Source organism: Artemia franciscana, chromosome 4 (assembly GCF_032884065.1).
Source record: "Artemia franciscana chromosome 4, ASM3288406v1, whole genome shotgun sequence".
NCBI lineage: Eukaryota > Metazoa > Arthropoda > Branchiopoda > Anostraca > Artemiidae > Artemia > Artemia franciscana.
In genome coordinates, this window is record NC_088866.1 from 36,866,668 (window position 1) to 36,888,200 (window position 21,533).

Below are 21,533 nucleotides of genomic sequence, written 5' to 3' on the forward strand. Positions count from 1 at the left end.
AGTAACTTGCAACTGGAGTGATTGATCTGAATGAAAATTGAACCAAAGAGCCCTAAGACCATGACACATATCAAGTTTTGAGATAAAGACCCTAGCTCAAATTTAACAAGGGGGAGTGGGTTTTAATTCCTGAAAAATTTAAGTTTTCTGTTTAATTTAGTATAACTTGCAAATGGAGTAACGGATCCGAATGAAAACTAGACCAAAGATGCCTAAGATCAGGGCTCATATCAAGTTCTGGTATCACAAACCCTATCTCAAATAGGGAGAAAAGGAGAGGGTGTCAAGTCTTCAGAAAGTTGAGTTTTCCTTTGATTTAGTAGGGCCTATAACTTACGAATGGAGTGACAAATCTGAAGTCAGATTCGTCTGAATACCTGAATCTGCTGGAACGAGTTTGACAAAATACCACTGCACTGGATCCAGCTAGAATTGCCTAGACTTGTTTATTGCAAACAACATTTAGATGGACAAAGATTTATAGCTTCAGTAGTTTTACCAATAATATGGTCCTGAAGATGATGCAATGGTAGAAATCTGGTTCAGTTGACGAGATGACAAAACTTGAACATTAATGTCAGAAATATAAGCCCAAATGGAGTACATTATGAAACATTTAGCACAAAACAAGGGATTTTAGCTCATTGTCGACCAGTGAACTGTGAAATAATTTCTGTTTACTTTGTTATATAACTTTTAAACAAAAACTAAACCAAGTGCTAATCCTACTACAATTTCTTTTTCGTAAAAAACAAATACCTTATTTCATATCCAAAAATACGGCATGGAGCTATATCTGAGTTTACTCTAAATCTAAAGGGTGATGTTTTCTTGTACATTGCCAAAGCACACACACACAAAAGCTGTATCTGAGTTTTGCTCTAAATCTAAAGGTGAAGTTTCTTGTTCATTGCCAAAGCGCACACACACAAAATTTTAGTGTCAAAGGTAAAGTATTTTAAAAACAAGTACAATAAAAGTATCTTAAGTAATAAGTATTTTGTAATCTTACTTAAGTATCAAGTAATAAGTACACCCTAGAGTTTTTACTTAAGTACAAGTACAAGTAATGGAAAATTTTACTTAAGTAGTACTTCAAGTAAAAGTACTTCAAGTAAGTGACAGCACTGATTTGAATCCTTCCAAAGTCATGTAGAACTGGATAAATTGTTAGATCCCGCGGTCAATTAAATTTGGCCAAGCTAAATCTAGCCGTATTATTAAACTGATATGGATGTAAAATAGAACTGCATACTTCTTTATTAGAAGAAGATTCATGAAATGCTAGATAAAATAATAAGAAAAATCAATAAAGTCTCTAAATTCGAGGGCAGGGGGATGGAACCCATACTCCATTGTAAGAAATTGACAGAAAACCATATGTCTTGATTTTTCTCTGAAATTCAGATAACTGATTTCAATAAAAGATTTACGTTAGTATATTATAGAGATAAGACTTACTATGATATTGCTTGTCAGCATTTTTCAAGTTATCAGTTACAAACAAAATCGTTTTACCAATTGGAAGTAAACAGCGGCTTCAAAATCCAAACAAAAAGAAATCTGAATTATAATGCACCAACAGCAAGAGCTAAACTCTGTTTGCAAAACTCTGTTTATGTTCAAAGTGGCTCATTGCTTTAATTAGCAATAAAAAAATTAAAAATTAGCAATAATTAGTGTCACCTATGGTATTTTAATCCTGAAAAGTTACGGATAGCTTTATAATACCAACTAGATTATATAAGATATTGTTCCAAGTTTTCATCCGTCACGATGTCTACGGTTGAAAAGGATAAAGTTCAACTGGCTGCAAAGTCAATTCAGTCCCTTCTTTCGATACTATTTTATTGTTGTTTTTTCAACGCTAAGGAATAGCCTTTGATCATGTGATTACTGATCGATAGCGAAGAAACAAAACCAAAATGTTGCTCTTGCAACACTTTAGTCGGCGAAGCCGGACAAAGGTTGCCGCAACACTTCACGTTGCCCGGGCAACGTAGGTCTAGTTTTCTTCTAGATCAGCCCCCTTTTTGGAATGCTTTCCTTTTTTGGATTAAACGTAAAAAAACATTCTTCTGATATAAACATTGTAACCAAAATTTATTTTCGAATTTCAACTACAATTGGCATGGGTCGTTCTAGTTTTCAAATTTAACCCCTGCAGTGCAACCCAACTGTGAAACACAATTCCCTTAATTCCAAACAAAATTATTTAAGAAATTGATAGTGACTACAATCGGTCGCCGTTGTGCATCACCGGTACAACGGCAAAAAAAGATTATAGAATCTAAGAATAAATATAAATCTAAACTAAGGTAGATTTTTTTTTTTTTTACTATTGGTTAGTAGTTCGCTAGTTGATAGATTAAAATACAATTTGATTTCCGATTACACGTTATTCCCCAACATAATAAGCAGTAAGGTCGCATTGCACCCCGTCCCCCTTTCTAACGCCTGGACATACCCAAGGCTATATACACAATTTTGCTCATTTTCTGGGTTTTCGCCGTTTTTGGCGTTTGCTTCTTATCAATATTAGATTCAAAATGCCAAATTAAATCAATAAATAATAAATAAAAAAGCCAAGTTTCGTTAACAGCCTGAGGCTACATCTATTTGTGGAGGAACTGAGAGGCAATTGTTGAAGGAGCTTTATTAGACTTGGACAGAGTTTTCCTGCTGAATCGAGTCGTATGTTTGTCTTTCAGCTAGTAAATCAATCAAACATTCAAGGATTTCACCAATTTTATTTTATTTTAATGTTTTTTTTTGTTTATCTGTGTTTCTTTGACGCTATTCTTGCTCCGCAATGACACTTTATTACTACACCTTAAATATAGAAACAATATATTTGTGGTCTACATATATTGGTATAAGCCTAGAATTTACTTAATAATACTCAGAAAAATTGTAATTAACAAATTTTGAAAGTGACTTTACTATACTTGACTCCCCTCCCCCACAACGAGTGTACAAATATATAGCCCAAATCGTACATTTCTCATACGTTTTTTCTTATCTTGATTTCGGCAGCATTGATTGCTGCCGAAATCAAGTAGGCAGCAATGATTGCTGCCTACCACTACTACTACTACGGATGCACGAGGTTGAAAGAATAGTGACGCATGGAAAAATCTATAGAAAATATACAATTTGGGCTCAATATTTGCTATATAGGTTATACATAGGTTAGGTTAGGGGAAAGTGTAGTGGAATTGCTTTCAAAATTTTGTTAAATACAATTTTATGCATATTACGAAGTAAGAATTGTTTTCTTAACATATTTCCTTCTCAATAGACCCAATTCTAGGCTTATACACATTTATTTTTTGATTCGACTTCCCTGAAATCACATAGAAAATTGATTCGTAGAGCCACAAAAAGGCTTCCGAAGCTGAAAAAAGTCGCTTCGCAACGCTTCCACTTAAAGCTGAAAAAAATCGTTTAGCGAGACGGTATTTTTAAGAAAAAATAGAATGGACGTAGAAAAACTAATAAAAACATTAGATCATATCCTGTAGTGTAAGATATACACTGTAAAGAATACAGGCGCCTGGAAATAAAAGAAAATGCATGGAGAAATGTGGCAAAAACACTTCATGAATCGATAAAACTGTGTTTGGTATCTGTTCAATATTTGAAATGAGTATATTAGTACTTAATAAATAAAGGGGGAAAATAAATAGCACATGCTATTTGCTGAAAATCCCCTGTTCCCTCTATTTACATTAGTATATATTTTAGGATTATGTATGGCCAATGCAATATTCGTAATATAATACAGATCCTCCAATTGAAGCTGAAATAATTAAAGCGAAAAATCAACTTCGGTGCGAATTGCAATACGATTTTCGTTACGCCCCACGAACTAATTTTATCACAAGCAATTTTTGTCGCGCTCTGTTAGAACTTAGCTTTAACTACGATTTAAAAATTGAGGATGAATTCTTAATCAAATGTTTAATTCTAAAAGCCCTGTAAACTTATGGCCCAATTAATTGTGAAGTGTATTTATTTGAAAGTACTTTTATGGGACAGCTGATTTTAATCTCAAAAATTGCATCCAGCAGTTCGTACATGGAGTATTATGGTTATCAAAAAGGAAAAAAAAGAAAGCCAACTAAAGCCCTGTAGTTAAATCTAAAGAAAAAGATAGAGATCAGTTTTTAGAGTCATAATCAATTGAGCTATAAAATAAAATTGAGCTATAAAATAGCAAAGATCAAAGTTAACGCCCATTCCCTTTTCTATGATAAATGAAATACAAGTCTTAAAAACTATTGAAGTTATATCTAAAGGTTAAAAAAATATCTAGTGTTTTTTGACCCGTTTCCAGAGTTCCATTAACTCTAAGGTGGTCCAATCAGTGATTTACAAAACTATATATTTTGTATATTATGCGTAAGGGAAAAAAGGACCACCAGTACTCGCGAGAATTTCAAAATACCTTTTTTTCTTCCCATGATAAAGTCAAGGATATTAAACCTTAATCCCACCCAAAGTTTCTTAATATGGTAGATACCAGGGACGTAATTTGCTTTTGAGCGATAGGAGGAACATCTGCCCCCCTAGATCCCGGTTTACCCCCACAATGAAAATTTAAAAGATAATCAATAAGTTTTTCGGTAATATTGTTTATCTTTATTCATACCTACAGTTTCAATCCTTTAAATAATCTCTCAGAAGCTTGTAAACTTGTGGGAAACAATTGAAGTTTTCCTTCGCCAGGGATAATGAAATCCCACTCTCATGTAAAGAGGATTTGGACTGATCCCAAATAATCCAAATGTTATGGTTACTATTAATCCAATGGAAATGTGATACTCGAGACTAGGGTACAAAATTAGACAATCCGGAAATCGAATTTCCCACCCTCCTATAAAAACAATTTCTAAGGTCGACAGCAGATGATTATTAGCACGACGTCTTGGGTCATTAGCTAATGTCTCTAAACAGTTGGCTAGATATAGGTGGCGAAAGACAAACTCTGAGACAGGAAAGAACGGGACAACAACAAAAATTGAATATGGATTTTTTTTTTCTAATTTCTTATAGTGCCAAAGGTGGAAGATGTTTCATCTGTACCTTCGGTGACATGCTGTAAGGTTATTTCAAAAAGAGACAGACTCAGGAAACTACTAGAGTTAGGGGAAGGGGGTTATGAGCATAGGGATTGCTATTGTGTAACAAAACTGGTAGTTATTTGCACTCCTACAAAAATGGTAGCATAATTTGATTTAGCAGATTATTTGAAATTTTGCAGGAAAAATTAGTGGTATTTCCAAAAAACTAGTAATTCAGATTTATTAGGAAGGAAGAGGATGAAAATTATGTAAAAAAATTGCCGCATTTTGATTAGAAAATCTAAAGATCCAATGCGCACAACTGCCACGAAAAATCAAAACACAGTTTCTAAATTCTTCATAGTTTGTTAGTTATGGTTTATGGTTAGTTTCAGAGTTAGTTGTGTCATGTTTAACTATTTATCCAGATGCATGGATTAATGAAAACTTAGAAACATCGTAACGTAAAAGCCCAAAAAAGTCTTATTTTCATTTTGCTCCGTTCAATATTCAAATGTGTTATATGTTGTAGGCAATTCATCATTCTTTGGCGGCGGAAAAATTAAAAAAAAACGTTCTAGCTACGTTTCAATTTCCCAGCTCCCATTAAGGAGGGGGAACATGTTGGGTCATTTAAAGTAAAATAAAAAAAAATATTTATTGGAAGGGGGGAGATAACTTTTTTTCTTATTATTCTTAGCCATTATTTATGTATATTCTGGTATTAAAGGGTAATTGAGTGAGAGTGTTCTTGTCCTTCTTTATTTTCTGTTTTTTTAAATAATTAGGTTGAGAATCAGAGGATTGCAGACATCCAACATCAGGCTGTTTGAGCCTTCCCCGGGCGGTTGTGTATGTATAGTTTCTGTAATTTAGTAGTTATTAAAGAGTTCATTCAATTAAAAAAAATTAAAATTACAAAAGTTATTAAGATTGGGTAGCCTTCACAATGTTCAAAAAGATTTAACTTCTAGTGCACCTTGCCCGGTGACAGAGAAGATCAGACAAGTCATCCAAGCACCCAAACAACCACAAGAACAGAGTGCACCAACTTTTATAGCAAAAACATGCGCCCCAAAGCTGGTTAAAAAACGTTTACGTCAGGACCCCCAACAAATCATCTGTTCTTGACATTTTTCTTTGACCAACCATTGTTTTCCAAAATACTACATTGGATTTGAAGATAATATCCTAAATCTATTTATAATTAAGAGTAAAATGCCTTTAATATATTTTTTATAAGGAATAATGCCATGGTAGCATTATCTCACCAACAACATGTGCAGCATTCTCTGGAAGAGGCTTAAACTATCCACAATAACCGTGGGCCGTAAAAATTAATGGTAGGCTACAAATAATAATAATTTATTTTTGACCCGCTACAAAAAATCAAAGCGGAGTATCAATAAAAGAAACAAAACAAACACTACACAAAACAGAAAGAACAAGAAACTAAAGCAAACGAGTAAGGCCTCTGTGGGCGGGCAGATACTTATAAGTAGACTGAGGTATTTTGCCAGCAAGCTCCGTGAGCTTCGACCCAATATCCGGGAAACTATAAACAGATATGAGGCTCCTATTCCTATACCATGGAGGCAGATACAATAGAAAACGGGAAAACCGGAAATAATAAGAACGAATTGAACTGATATCTTTTTTATGAAAAATAGGGTAAATACCAGAAAGAAACAAAACCGAATGATCTGTAAAAACCGAGTATAATTTAGCAAGAGACTTTCTATTGTATCTACCTCGGTTAGCAACAATTTTAGAGTAACTTAATTGGATTTTCTTCTTGCAATCAGCAACAGCGAGAGTCCGTAAGGATTTTAATGTTTTACTAACATTAATTAAAGTAAACGTTAGTAAACTACTGCGACTGGTTAAGTCTTTTGTTATGATGTAAATCGTCACAATATAGTTTTTTATCGTCATTTGCAAAAAATCATTGTGTTAACAACTTATAAATCAATTTGTTACCAGCGGTTACAGTTTATAATATTTTTCAGAAAGCAGCAATGAAAAAAAAATGGTATCAACTATTCCTTTGTTTTCAGATTTAGTCCCTTTTTCAGTTTTTTTTCGTTACTTTTTTTATGTTTTATACATGATGTCTTGGCCTAACCTAAGAAATTAAAACATCTGCCATGGCCCATGGCTATGTGTGCCCTATCTGTGGCAAAATGTATAGGGCCTACTACGACAAAACATCAAGTTTGTCATGTTTACTTTCGCTCTTGTGTTTGCGAGTCTATATATCATTCGCACCCATATTAGTGTCTCACTCTATAGGTTTGATTAGCTTTTATATTGCTTTTACGTGTACTATCGCATAAACACAAATTCGCAGGTGCGTCGGCTATCTTTCTGGTGCAGCTGCTACGAAATTTGACGAAACAGTAATGTGAACTGGTGAGACTATTTGAATGTTATTTACTGGCCCATTCACCCCCCCCCCCCCCCAAAAAAAAAATCGGTTTTAAAACTGGTATAATTGAAAAAAGTATATATGGCAAGTTTGTTCGCAGTGGACTTTCGGTTCAAGCCCGTCAGAACCTTAATGTTTTGATAATATGTGTGTGTGTAATTATACATATACACATATATATATATATATATATATATATATATATATATATATATATATATATATATATATATATATATATATATATAGCTTACCATGAGCTTACCATGAGTTTACTGAAAAAAGAGCTTACCATAAGCTTACTGAAAAAAGAGCTTACCATGAACTGAAAGTAGAGCTGAAGGTGACTCGCGATTTCCTGCAACATTGGCTGCAACACATTGATATCTTCCATTATCTGCTGAGGTAACTTCTGTAATCAACAGACTCCCCGTTGTTTCTAAACGGACCCTAAAGAAAATAGATACCAAATTAAACAAAAAATCCTTTATCAGGAAAATAACAAAATTTATTTTCAATTCCCTGAAAACAGCCATCTCAAAATTCCGTTGAAGTTAATACTAACGTTACCAAATCTATATTGAAAATGGTTGGCTGTTATCTGCAAGTCACTGAAATATTTTTCGTAAGATGTGTTTTTTTTTCTCAATACGAACTGTTATTCGTTTTATACTAAAAATTGAGAGCTTTAAACAACAGTAAAAATATTTTATTTGTAACACATCACTGCTTATTTGATTCACTAATTTGCATTTCTGCTATGTACCTACAACACAGGGGCAGATTTAACTAGGGTGAGCAAACTACTCTCACTAAACTCTTAGAAAAATGTCTGTAAATGACAAACAGAGGAAGTAACGTGGACTTAAATGCATTAACAACATAGAGTTGTACCTTTTTGTGATTTTGAAATGACGTTTACTATTAACTTACTATTAAGACTAATCAAGATAATACTTACCATACCTGAATGAGCTAAAAATCATAATTTTATCTCAGGAGCCAGTTATATATATATATATATATATATATATATATATATATATATATATATATATATATATATATATATATATATATATATATATATATATATATATATATATATATATATATATATATATATATACATATATATATATATATATATATATATATATATATATATATATATATATATATATATATATATATATATATCCAAGCCCAACCCGCTAGAATGCGTTACCGATGAATTTAACCAAGCATAACAGAGAATAGTTTTATAACATTAAAACAGTTAATGGAAAAAAGTCTCTGTGATAAACTATGTGCTTTTAGTGGTAAATCTAGAGACGGTGCTCCAACAGGTTGTCAAACTGTCAAGGAAAACAGGGAAATTTTCACACAAGAGTGATGGAATATTTGCATTAGATTGGTTTTTACATTAAAAATGTTTGGTATTTATTCCATGTCATTCTAAAAAGTACCTAAAAATCACAAGAAGAAAATTGAATTTTCATTAACAATCTAGCCTACAGTCATTACCGTCTATATGGGTATGTACCCAGCAGGTACTCAGAGAAAATTTTTGGCCAAAAAAAACTTTTCATGTAGTTTTCCTGCTATGCCAATGAATTATTTGAAATCAGAATGCTATGAATAATACAATGTAATGTATATGTCATAGAAGGATGGCCTAGATGTAGGCAAAGGCAGGGAAAACAATGGTCAGGTTTTTCAAAAAAAAAGATTAACAGTTATGGTTTTCATTGACGAAACCAGCTTTAACATACTGGAAGACTAGATTCATTATTCTAGAATATATAATTGTTCATATAGAAAATAGATAACCGCGAATAGATAATTGTTCAAAAATATATTTTTTGTCAAATTAATAGAATAATATTATAGGTCATAAATAGCTGTACTTTCTCTTACATTTAGAAAATATTCTTACATTTCGAAAATAGCAGGATTTCAACTTTTATTCATACGAACTCTGGCACAAACCTGGCGGGTTTTTGTTCTTCTTAAAAAAAAAAAAAAAAAAAAAAAAAAAAAAAAAAAAAAAAAAAAAAAAAAAAAAAAAAAAAAAAGTTAACAGTTATGGTTTTCATTGACGAAACAAGTTTTTAACAGGCTTGGAGAGTATATTCAACGTAAATAGATAGTTGTTGAAAAATATGTTCCTGTCAAATTAATAGAATAATATTAGGCCAATAGGTTTTAAATTGTTATCTTGTTGGTACTTGTATGATATAGCCCCTAATTAATATTCTTCTAATATGTTTTTCTAACGCTCAATCCATTCCTAATGAACAATACCTAAGTATGAAAAAATTCAATATATTAGAAACAAGTTTGGGCTACATATTTGCACATCAGGGATGGGGAGGGTAAAGTATAGCGGTTCTGCATGCCTAATTTGATAGGTACAATAATTCTACTTATTATGAAGATAGACTTGTTTTCTCACTTCAAACTGTCCAAGTACTTAACCCCAACCCCACCCCCTAATGTGCTAATATACAACCTAAATTATATATTTTCTATCTATTCTGTCACTTCTATTTGTCTTGTCTCACGCTAAGCTAATAGAAACTAAGGGAAAAAAAGGTTGTATAATGTGTCAATGAATGAACAACTTGAGCGGTAGGAGCTATATCACACAAGTACCGTGTTTTCATTTAAATTTGGAAAATATTGTGGTACAAGATTTGAACCCTTATTCATTAGCACCCTCATACAAAACTGACTTGAACCAATAAAACATTTCATTCCTGTATCCATAGATTTTATGTCCAGAATTTTAATCTCCAAAAAATTAACGTTTATTGCATTTGAGCTATGTTACATATTTTAGTTCCTTTTAGCGTCAGCAGTCGTAATAAAAGATATTAATTAAATGCCGGAGAAATTGGTTTCTCGGCATAAAGATGAGATTAAAATTTTGAAGCATGTCTGAAAATAAAATGTAAGAATAATAATCTCAAACTTAAGTTCAGGAGAGAAAGGTATTAATTATTGTTTTCTTGTTTTCACTGTAAATAGTGGCAACTGTTTACAATAAATTTCAACAATGTTGCTTTCAATTACAGTGTGTTCTATTGCATGTGCATTTTAACTTGGAAGGCAGAGATACCCTTATGCAGTATCGTAAGGTTACAACTATTTTTAGATTTGGTTTAAAGGTTTGAAGTGGTTTGGTTACAGGGTGTGAACCCTCCGCCTTAATTTTTGTCCGACCCATAAAAACGTAAAAAATACATATAAACATTTTTTAAGCATGTTTCTTTAAGTTTATCCCCCCCCCGAAATAAATAGCCACCCAAACAAAAATACTGGGTATGTCCTTGGTTCTATTGCATATTCAATTTAATTTGGCATGCGAAGTTACCTTTATACAGCATTGTAAAGTTACAGCCAGTGACGATTCTAGGCCTGGACCGGAGGGGGGCCGTTACCCACCAGTTTTCTGACATCTGGCATTAAATTCCTTTTGTTTTATATTTTAAACTCCTGTGGTATACACCCCCCCCCCAGATTATAGGCCTAAAACTCCCACTAATTACAACTATTTATAGATTTATAATGGGGAAAATTCCCTGGAATTGCGTCAATTAAGCTTGAATATTTAACTAGAATTTTTTTTTGCTTGAAGACAAGGGGATCATAAAAAATTAGGTATACACAGCAAATTTATTAGGAGAGACCCAAAGAACTGTTTTTTGCGACATTTAGTGAATTTTAATGCCTTTTTTTTAGATTTTACGTCGTGAGTAAACAAGTCAAATGTTAAAACATCAGTCAAGGGATGTGTAGCCCAATAGATTGATAATGTTTGAGCTTTGATAAGGGAACACCTCGTTATTCTATTGTTTAGTTAGAAAACTTTTATTGGAAATCAGTAAAACCTAGAAAGTATTGAAAAACGGACATAATTTTAGGTGGGCTCAGAAATTCTTCGGGGATTTTTCCCCGAAGGACCTCTCTAAGAAACTAGTTGTCTATTATTTTTGTTTTGCTTACCATCATTTTTTTTTGCATGGAAGGGGAGGAGATTAGCCTTAATCCCCATTTAACAATTATATTAAACATCAATAATGCGAAAACAATCCATAGTCCTGACTAAGTCAATAAAGGCTATGTTAAACCCCCCTCCCAAAAAAAATAAAAATTGTCCGATTTGTGAAATCGTAACAAAAATCCATATAAGCTGGTTTTTTATACTTTTTTTTATGCCCCCCCCCCCATCGAAAAAATCTTGGATACGGCCCTGAGAGCAATGGATTTTCTACTTTTAAACTCACCGAGGTGTCATGCTAACAAGATCAAGTAGGTGTCCATCCTTCTTCCAACGAACCTGTGGCTCAGGTTGACCTTTTGGTGGTTCACAGTCCAGTAAAACAGTTTCACCTTGAATGGCTCTGATAGGCTGAGGAAGTGCGCGGAATTCCGAATGTAAATCTAAAAGAAGAAGAAGTAGTAATTGGGCAATCAAATCTAAAGATTCAATAGTTTACCTTAGGCTACTGAATATATTTTATATCCTTAAAAAGCTTGGAATAGAGTGAAAAAGCAAACATTATTTTCAGGCTTTTTAGTCATTTTGGAAAAAGAACCGACTTTTGAAACCAAATGGTAGTCGAATTCTTTTACAACAAACATTATTTTCTCTTAGCATATTAAAATTTGGCAATAATTTTTTATATTTTTTAGTTTGATAAACTTCGGAGATAGACAAATTTCAGTTTGATAAATTGAAAATTTTCTGCAGTATAAATTTTGGAGGGGGCTCATTCAATTGAAAATAAAGAGTCCTAGTCCCCCACGCCCTCTATTACTCAAATCTATCCGATCAAGATTTTGAGCCATTTTGTTTAAAATTTTCCAAAGCTCAAATAACTATGGCTCCGGGGTTGACAAGACCCCCAAACCCAGAGGGGCAAGGCTTGTAAGTAATGCAAGTTGCCCATTTTTAACACATAAGGTTTTTATGGAAGGGGTTGTCGTATAAACTTTGGAGGAGGCTTATTTGATTGGAAATCGAAAGCTCTAGATTTGAAATCAAATCGTGTTTTGCAACTGTGTAAACTTTCCACTTTAAAGCAGGTTGCTGTTAAATCATAGTGTTTGTCACAAAATTGAAATACCTAAATGTTTTATAAAGCGAGAAAAAAAAGATACAAGAGAAATCAAACTTCTTGTATTTTGATGAAACTTTAATATATAATATATAACTTTAATTTAGTATCAATTATTGATACTGCTACAGTAATTACGGTGAACGATTTTTTATCTACTATCTTACAAGTGATTCTTTTTCAGCAAAAAAACTAAATCATTCTCTTTAATTTTAAATATTGATTTTGAGATTCAAATTAAGTACTCACGAACATTAAATCCCTAATGCAGCATAATAATTTAACATCTGCCACATCTTTCGATGATATGAAAGACTTGAAATGCCTCAATTGGCGTTCAAATAGCCCTCAAGCTTTCGCTGCTTAAGCTAAAAAAGGGGAACGAATCTAGTCTCTGAATTTAGTTAAGCTGCCTTAATTTAAAATGGTAATTCACTTTAATTTTTACATAGTGCTGATACACGCCTTAAATGTGTTAGACTTGGAGCAGAGAATTGCAATATATGTAATAATTTGTCCCGTAGTATGGCAAGATTATCAAGCTTTTACTTTTATTTTTTCTCTGCTTACCTTTTTTTTTTTACAATTAATTGCTATTTTGGGTATGTATGAAGTGTTAGGTTTTGACAGCATAATTATGAATGAAAAATATATATTGTGTAATACGCGTACTATGACATATGAAATAAGCAAAGAAGGATGAGCCACAATCAAACCTTTTATTAGTATACTTAAAATGTTACATAAAACAGGCGGCTCCTGTAGATGAAGTCCATACCCACCCAAAAATTTTACCAGCAAATACTTATATCTTAGCTCACTAGAATTACATTTTTAGAAGAAGCGAGCATAAATAAATGTATACTTAATGGTCTGCCCTTCCTAAGAGAAACACTATAAAATTCTGAAGATTTCTTTTAAATATTCAAAATTAGTTCCATTTATCATTCCTAAAAGCGAATTACTTTTTTGCCCCCATTCAAATATGCAAATATATAGTTATGGCCGTAACCAGGGCGGAGACGCAGGGGGTTTGAGCCCCGCCTCGTAATGTTTGTCCGACGTAAAACGTAAAAAAATGCATATAAGCAAATTTTGATGCGTTTTTAAAAGTTCTCTTGTAACTCTCCCCCAAGAAAAATCCCCACCCCCCCCCCCCCCCCAGCAAAAATCCTCAATACGGCCCTTTATATAGCATAAATTATATATACTCCGTGTATTTCCCGTTGCTTGTTTGCCGTTAAACAAATTGAAGAAAAGAGTTGACCAATGGAAAATTAATGGAGTATATAATAATAATAATAATAATTTATTACCCACGAACATACAAAACTATAAACAGTGGACTAGAGAGAAAAAATTAATAAACAAAGCAAAAACAAAAGTAAACATAACTCAACAATGACAAGCACAACAAAGCTAATATAACAAAGAAAACAGTATAATAAAATAGGCTAACAGATCAGTAGAACAGATGAAGTAAAGCTGCATCGATAACTAGAAATATTTACAAACACAGTATAGACCGCCGCTCATGTTTCGCATTCATTAAGTTCATCATTTAGTATATAATCCTTAAATCCTTAAAGGTAGCGGTAGATGAATAACAAGAGCAGGGATGGTTATAAATACAAAATTCACATAAGTAAAAAGAAAGTGTATTCATATTTAGGCTAAACGATATCAATTTCTTTTTAAACTTTTTTGCAAAAAAAAATTGAGATAATAACTTATATTTTCTTGAATTATAACTAGTTGTAAAACTATGAAATATTGAACACTTACGTAAACTTATATTTATTTTGAATTAAAAGGAAAAATACAATCGTTTCCTATTTTAGTGAAAAACGTTAAATTAATGCAAAACAAAATACAAGGAATCATTACAGGGATGTTATCATTTGACTGAATTCGAAACTAGTTATATCACACGGAGAGGCAAAATCGTACGCGAATTACGTACGCGTTAAAAAAAAACATATTCCTAAATAAGTCAGGTAAATCGAAGTTCTGCAAATTTTTGCAGAAGAACTACTAGAAAAACGGTCAAAATATCCCCAAGGATAAAGACAAATCGCTTAAAACCAGTGATAAGTCTTTAAAAGTCGTTAAAATTGATAACATGATTTTTCCCTATAGGATAAAATACATGATCATATTCAAAAAAAGAAAAAAAAAATCAGCATTATTTACATTCATTTCAAAGGATACCTTACCCTTTCTTGATTAAAATGTCACCCTGATACGTCATGTAAAATATTTATCAGGCACGCCTAAGTGTCTCATAAATTTTCAATCTTCGAATTGGACCCAAATGCAATCTTTAGAACTCCCCCAAGTTTTACGAAGTGTGAACATCCTTTCTAGATATGGAAGACACATTGAATCTGCCATAATTCGTTGAGTAATGGTCCTCTCTTCTTCAGTGGGGAAAATTTTTTGGCAAAGGAAATAAGGAAATCAAGACATTATATGTCCTTCAGAGGGGGAGGGGGCACTTTACGATAACGAAAGACCAGTCAAAATTGCTGATAGATCTGATTTGTGGTGTAGCCTGTTTTTTTGGGAACACAAAGATAAAATGATTAGGTCTTCTTGACCGGGGGCTCTCAATGGAGGGGTGCATAGATTTTAGAGTATAGAATAGAATCTTTGTGGTCGACTTGAGAAAGTTCTCTCGGTAATATTACTACTGCTGGAATGCCTCCACTACCGAGCCACCTGAGGCCAACACAGTTGCAAAGGCTCCAACATGTTCAACTCTTAACCTTGTACCCCCTCCCAAGAAGTTTCAACTTCATTTTAATAATTCCTTATGTCACCTTCTCAATCCTTTCGAGGACGACCTGTTTTTCGTTTGAACTGGATAGATGGCCAAAAAGTACAATCTTTGGCAGCATTTTTTTTTTCTTATGAAAATATTATCGAATTTTTCTACTATCCTAATTACAAAGACTATGCTCAGCTTATACTAACTTCGGTAGTCAACGGTTAGAAACGATTTGTGCTATAAAATGTGTTTCGAAAACAGCATTCTTCAAAAATATTTCTTATGTACACACGGGCTACTTTAGATGGTAAATCTACATTTAATATTCTTCTTATTTTTGGTGATTGTCAAAGGGTGATATTTTCAATAAATTGCGAAACAAAACTGAGCTTTAATTTTTCTTTTTTTTTCGCAAAATCTTCGAACTTAATTGCCCCTTCAGAGAGACCACTTATTAAAACCTTGAGCGGTCAAACTTCATCTCTATTTTTTCATTGCGGACTAAAAGAGATGGTAAACATCATAATGGTGGTCCAGGCCTCTTTTGCACCTGGGGCAAAATCTTGATTATCCCCTCCCTCCCCTGTCTTCAATAAAACTTTTAAGCCGACTTTTAACAAAGTTTCAATAAATTGACTAATTAACAATATATCTTATTTTTAATAATATTAATTAATAACATGTTTATTTTGAATTATTATCAAGTATTTTGATTTAATTATGTTGATTATTATTATTTAATTTGCATTATTCAATTATTTTTCTTTTTTTATTTTATTTGTTAATTATTTTCATTTACTAACCGTGCCCTCTACTTCATTTTCATAAAAATAAAATTTAAAAAATTGCAAAATGATTATGACCGTTATATTGTTTATTTGAAATGTTGTGATTTTGAAATGTCTGAGCCGGGGGCAAGTGCCCTAAAACCACCTCTGAAACATCTCTTCTTTTTTTTCATGATATATTCTTTTGCTTTTAGTTGTTCTCTTTTTGTTTTTCTCTTGTTCTTTTTTTTAACAATGAAGACGCATTGTTTTATACAGGCGAAAAATTCATTCGATGGTCCCTCCTATATTTCTTTTTCCTAATACTGGCCATAGACCCGTATGTCTTCTCTGGATTTATTTCTTTGTTTTGTCATGGTAAGCCAATTCGGCTTTACATCTTATATTCATATTATCTTACAAAAAAGTTTCTTTTACACTCCCCACATAGTTTTATTTCCGTCACAATTCATCTACAACTGAATCAACTGATTCACATATATCTTGTTTAACTAATATTTACAAATCAATTACCAATAAAATTAGAAATTTAATAACAATTTAGCAATTACCAATCAAACAATTAACAATTAAATAATTTCCAATCAATAGCAGTTTCTTTCAAAAACATATTCTACTGAAGCTAGTTGCCGTATCTCATTTTGTTTTCTGAGTAATGGCGCTAAAACAGGGGTCATTGCCTGTTTAGATTTTGATAATACCGTTTTTTTTCTTCAATTAATAAATTGAAAAATTCTTGCTCATTTACATTTTTGTGAGTTGGCGCCACTATGTCAGCGCTGACTTCCTGGTGAACACAAATATTAACATTTACAGAAATCTCGCAAATTTCCCCAAAACTCCCAAAATTTCAGCAATAAATAATGGTGCTGAAATTTCCACAGACCAAATAGAAGCGAAACTGTTGCAGTCTTCAACAAACATTAGTAGAATTATTCACAACAAAATTAGCACCGGTATCGAATTCAAACTCCACTAATTCTACTTTAACCAGTCTTGGTAACCAAAATAAGTATCCAAATACAATACCCTACACAAAGACTCGCCAACATTAAATTAATGACCCAATACCGTGAATTTATCCCCTATAAAGTCTGTCTGAGGACACCAACCCAAGATATATTGTAAAAAAAAAGTAAAAATATTTGCATTAAAACAAACAGAAAAAACAGGAGTCTTTTACTTCAACACTCAACAGTGATGTAACCCAGTGGGATTGATTCAATTCGCTCCTCGCTTTGCCAAAATTTCAAATATTATGTAAGCAACTTTATATAAAAACCTAATTTTGCAAATATCTAAAAAAGACATCTGAGTCCCTAGTTGAAGCAGTGGTATTTCTGGACTCTCTTACACTTGGAGGGAACTTGATAAGAGATTAACCTTCCCCCCTACCTCCCCATTAGAAAATAATTAAATTTTCACTGCTTACTTTTATTTTCAACGAATGATGATGAAGATATGGGAAAAATTAAAATTTGGGATTGAATTTGCTTATACTTACCACCAACTGCGCGCTCTACTTTATTTTAATAAAACACAAAAAGTACAAAATGATTATAACCATTAGATTATTTATTTCAAATTGTGCGCCCCTAAAATTCCCGTGCCTGGGGCAGGTGGCTCCCCTAAAACCGCGACTAAGTTGGAACCAGTCTTTTATACGTTAGGGATTTCCTAAAACAGAGTTCCGGACACCCATATGTAGGCTATATATATATATATATATATATATATATATATATATATATATATATATATATATATATATATATATATATATATATATATATATATATATATATATATATATATATATATATATATATATATATGTGTGTGTGTGTGTGTGTGTGTTTGTGTATATACAAAGCACCCACTCCTCTCTGCAAAATCCAGTGATCATCCTATGATTTATACTATGTGCGTCTATGGTCAAAATGTATTCTTTTGAAAATATTATTGTCAGCGACACAAACTTTACGATGAGGATGTCTTATCTAATGAAAGTCAATAATACCACAGGGACCTTTTCAAGTTGGGTGCTTTCAAAGTCCCCCTCCCCCAAAAAAGAATCTATTTAAGAAGTGGTACTTGATAATATTGATTTTTCCGGGAGAACGAAACTGAGAGACCAGTTTTGTTTCTGACATCTTGTTTTCTTGATTTTTCCAATATTGAATTCTTTTCTTTTCGGATTAGAATTTTTCTTATTGTCTTTCTTTCAATAGAACAGGCATTAATTTCCTCTCTTCTATGAAAAAGAAAAAGAGGGAATGTACGGTATAATTCTTTTGTTATGAATAAAAGATCGTCTAAAAATTGACTTGACATTGGAAAAATGTTGATTAATAGACAAAACATTTGGATTGGAATTCTAAAAAATAAAGCAATTTCAATAATTTCTACCACCTATCAAATCCATGAATGATCTAATAACCATTAAAATAGTTCAAATATAAAAACACTTTATTCTTTCGTTCTGTGGTAAAAGTAAAAACAACGTGAACCATATATATTTATGAATGATAATTTGAATGTTTTTTATGTGAACACTAAGTCCAGAGTCACTAAAAGGCGGCAAGAAAATATCCGTCTTCCTTTATATGCATAAAAATATCTTAAATCCCATTAACAAAAATCTTAAAATATCCTAAAAAATTATGTAAATCAACATATAACACATATAAAATATATGTATAAAACATATAAAATAAAAAAAAACAGTACATACAACTAGTCTTTTAATAGAAGCTTTCTCTATTATGCGGCCTACCCAACACATGTGAAGAGACTAATTTGTTCACTAATCCCTTGATAAAAATTAACGCAATGTTAACATCCATTTAGTCAAATTCTTTAAAAAGTCTATATTTTAAAGAATTGGAAATCGTCCCTTTTTCAATACCTCTACGGAAAGGCGTATGGAATGCTGATGGAGCGTTTTCTCTATTCATACATGATTGATAAAAAATCAAAAACTTGATTCAGAGAAGAACTTGAACCTGGGCATTTCCCCACATTTCCCAATACAAGGCAAAAAAAGCAGGGCACGTGATTGACCCGGTTGTGACAAAAAAAAAAAACGATTCCCCTTCCCCATAATAATGTGCTTTTCTACGGAAGAATTAAGATAATATTTTAAATTCAAGATCAATTAAAATGAAGCGTCATTAAATTTTTAAGTGGTAAACGTGAACACTATGCAAATATTAAAAAAAAAAAACTAAGGGAAAACAATGCATAGAACTAGCATTTTAAGAGAAGCTTCTCTATTATCCAGCCTACCCAACATATGTGAAGAGACCAGTTGTTTTACTAATCCCTTTATAAAAATAAATGCAACGCTAACATCCATTTGGTCCAATTCTTTAAAAAGGGTACATAAAAAAAAACCGTCCCTTTTTCAGTACCTCTACGGATAGGTATGTGGAATGCTGATAAAGCGTTTTCTCTATTTGTACATACTTGATAAAAAATCGAAGACTTGATTCAGTGAAGAACTTGAACATAGGCATTTCCCACTACAAGCCAAAAAAGCAGGGCCCGTGATTGGCCCGGTTGTGACAAAAGGAAAACAATTCCCCCTTCTCCATAATAATTGGCTTTTGTACAGAAGAATCAAAATAATAAGTCATCAATTAAAAAAAAAGTTTCATCTTAATTTCTGATGACCAAAGTACTTGCGATCAAGTTTATTAGGCTACTTTTATTTTACCAGAATTAGTATAAATGTCAACAATGGCTTTACTGCGACTATTTTCATTGAGCTAAAAACAGGTTGGTAACATTGCCAACAGAGCATGAGCAAAGAATTTACCAAAATTTAGTAGCTGACAGGGCTTTTTGACAGTCACCACTGAGGTTAAGCGCAAGGATAAGTGTGACCGTTCCTTATTCTAAATACCGAGGGACTTGTTTTCTGTTATACAGTATTGACAAACAACGCTGAGAGCTAGCAACTATCTAACTGCCAAGGTTAGTGCCACATTAGCCGAAAGGCACAAGAAAAATTTCCGAAAAAAATGCGATGTTTGGATGAATATCAGGCATACATTGTAAGTGACTGGTTAAATGGCATAGAAGAAATCCAGATAATCAAGTTTGGGTATTTCATATGTTTAGGGAAGAAATTAATGTTTTTGGTAGATGTGTACAAACAAAAATGTATTTAAAATTCTATTTTTAGCTCACTATTTCTGAATTAAAACGCCAAAAATTTATCCACATTAGCAAAATTCATTTTATTGCTTTTCAATAGCTAGATTATTTTAAGTCCGTAAAATAATTTTTTGGGTATTTTAGCAAAACTCAGTTCCATTAATTCTGTTAATTCTAGGCTCCTGTCCTTTTAATGGTAGACTAAAAAGTAATTTTTACTACGAAATTTCCAGCCAATTATAATTCCATAATAATTACAACTAATTTTGGGTAGTAGATTGCACAAACATCTCTATACATTTAAATCCGTTGTTTACTACTAACAACACACCTCAGCATCGAGCCGCCTGAGGTCAACACAGCTACGCACGCTCCTCACGCTACGCCCGGAATCTGTTGTTTGCGAGTATAATATTTAAATTCTTAATAAATAATTGTTAGTATAATTCTCAGCTAATTATTTTCCCCCTCTAAGCTGACAATGGGTGAATTTACCCTATTAAACATACATACTAAGCCCTGCTAATGAGACTTCCTGGGGACATTTACTGTCTCATCCCTTTTTTCGAAAGTCTCTCTGAACAATTGGCTTAAAGTATCAACTTACGCATATAGAATGTCCCTCGATATAGTGACACATACGATTTAGCAGCCAAATGCAGCCTCATGCAGAGAGATTCCAGCAACCATTAAGAAATAAAGGACTGCATAAATCTTTCCAGTCGCAAACAAGGAATATAACCAGCAATTGCTTATCGAAATGTCTTATCATGTAAATCTGTTAGATTGTTAAGTTTAGTAGGAAACAGTCTGGACAGGGATTTACGAGGCATTATATGATGAGTTGTAGACTGTCTAAGATGCCTGCCACGAAAGTCTCAAAATTACAAATATATAGTTTGAAAATATTGCGATTTTTCAATTTTTTAAGCGAAACAATTAAAAGGAGTGTCTTGGGAGGCTGTCTCGTCTGTAGTTTTGAGCTGACCTTAGATGAGATAGGTGATACTAGTGGATTAGATTTCATTATCACCCCCATTTCATCATTGTCCCTAATCATTGCAAACGCTCAGATCAAATTTTTACTGTTTCTGGTAAAAATCAAGAAGAGAACTCATATTTAATAAAAGTAAAATTAGTTTTTCTAAATTTTCTGTGGAGAATTATCGCATAATATGATGGCAAGGAAAAGGG

The 21,533-nt window shown here is 32.5% G+C and overlaps 1 protein-coding gene across 1 annotated transcript in view; it reads right to left on the reverse strand.

Moving 5' to 3' along the window:
• The window catches only part of LOC136026372 (protein sax-3-like), a 170,625-nt gene that overhangs the window by 116,420 nt on the left and 32,672 nt on the right, over positions 1 to 21,533 (reverse strand). The window contains exons 4-5 of the mRNA XM_065702917.1: positions 11,787 to 11,943; positions 7,814 to 7,944 (exon numbers count right to left, since the gene is read on the reverse strand). Coding sequence (XP_065558989.1) covers positions 7,814 to 7,944; positions 11,787 to 11,943 — 288 coding nt within the window. The remainder of the gene's footprint in view (positions 1 to 7,813; positions 7,945 to 11,786; positions 11,944 to 21,533) is intronic.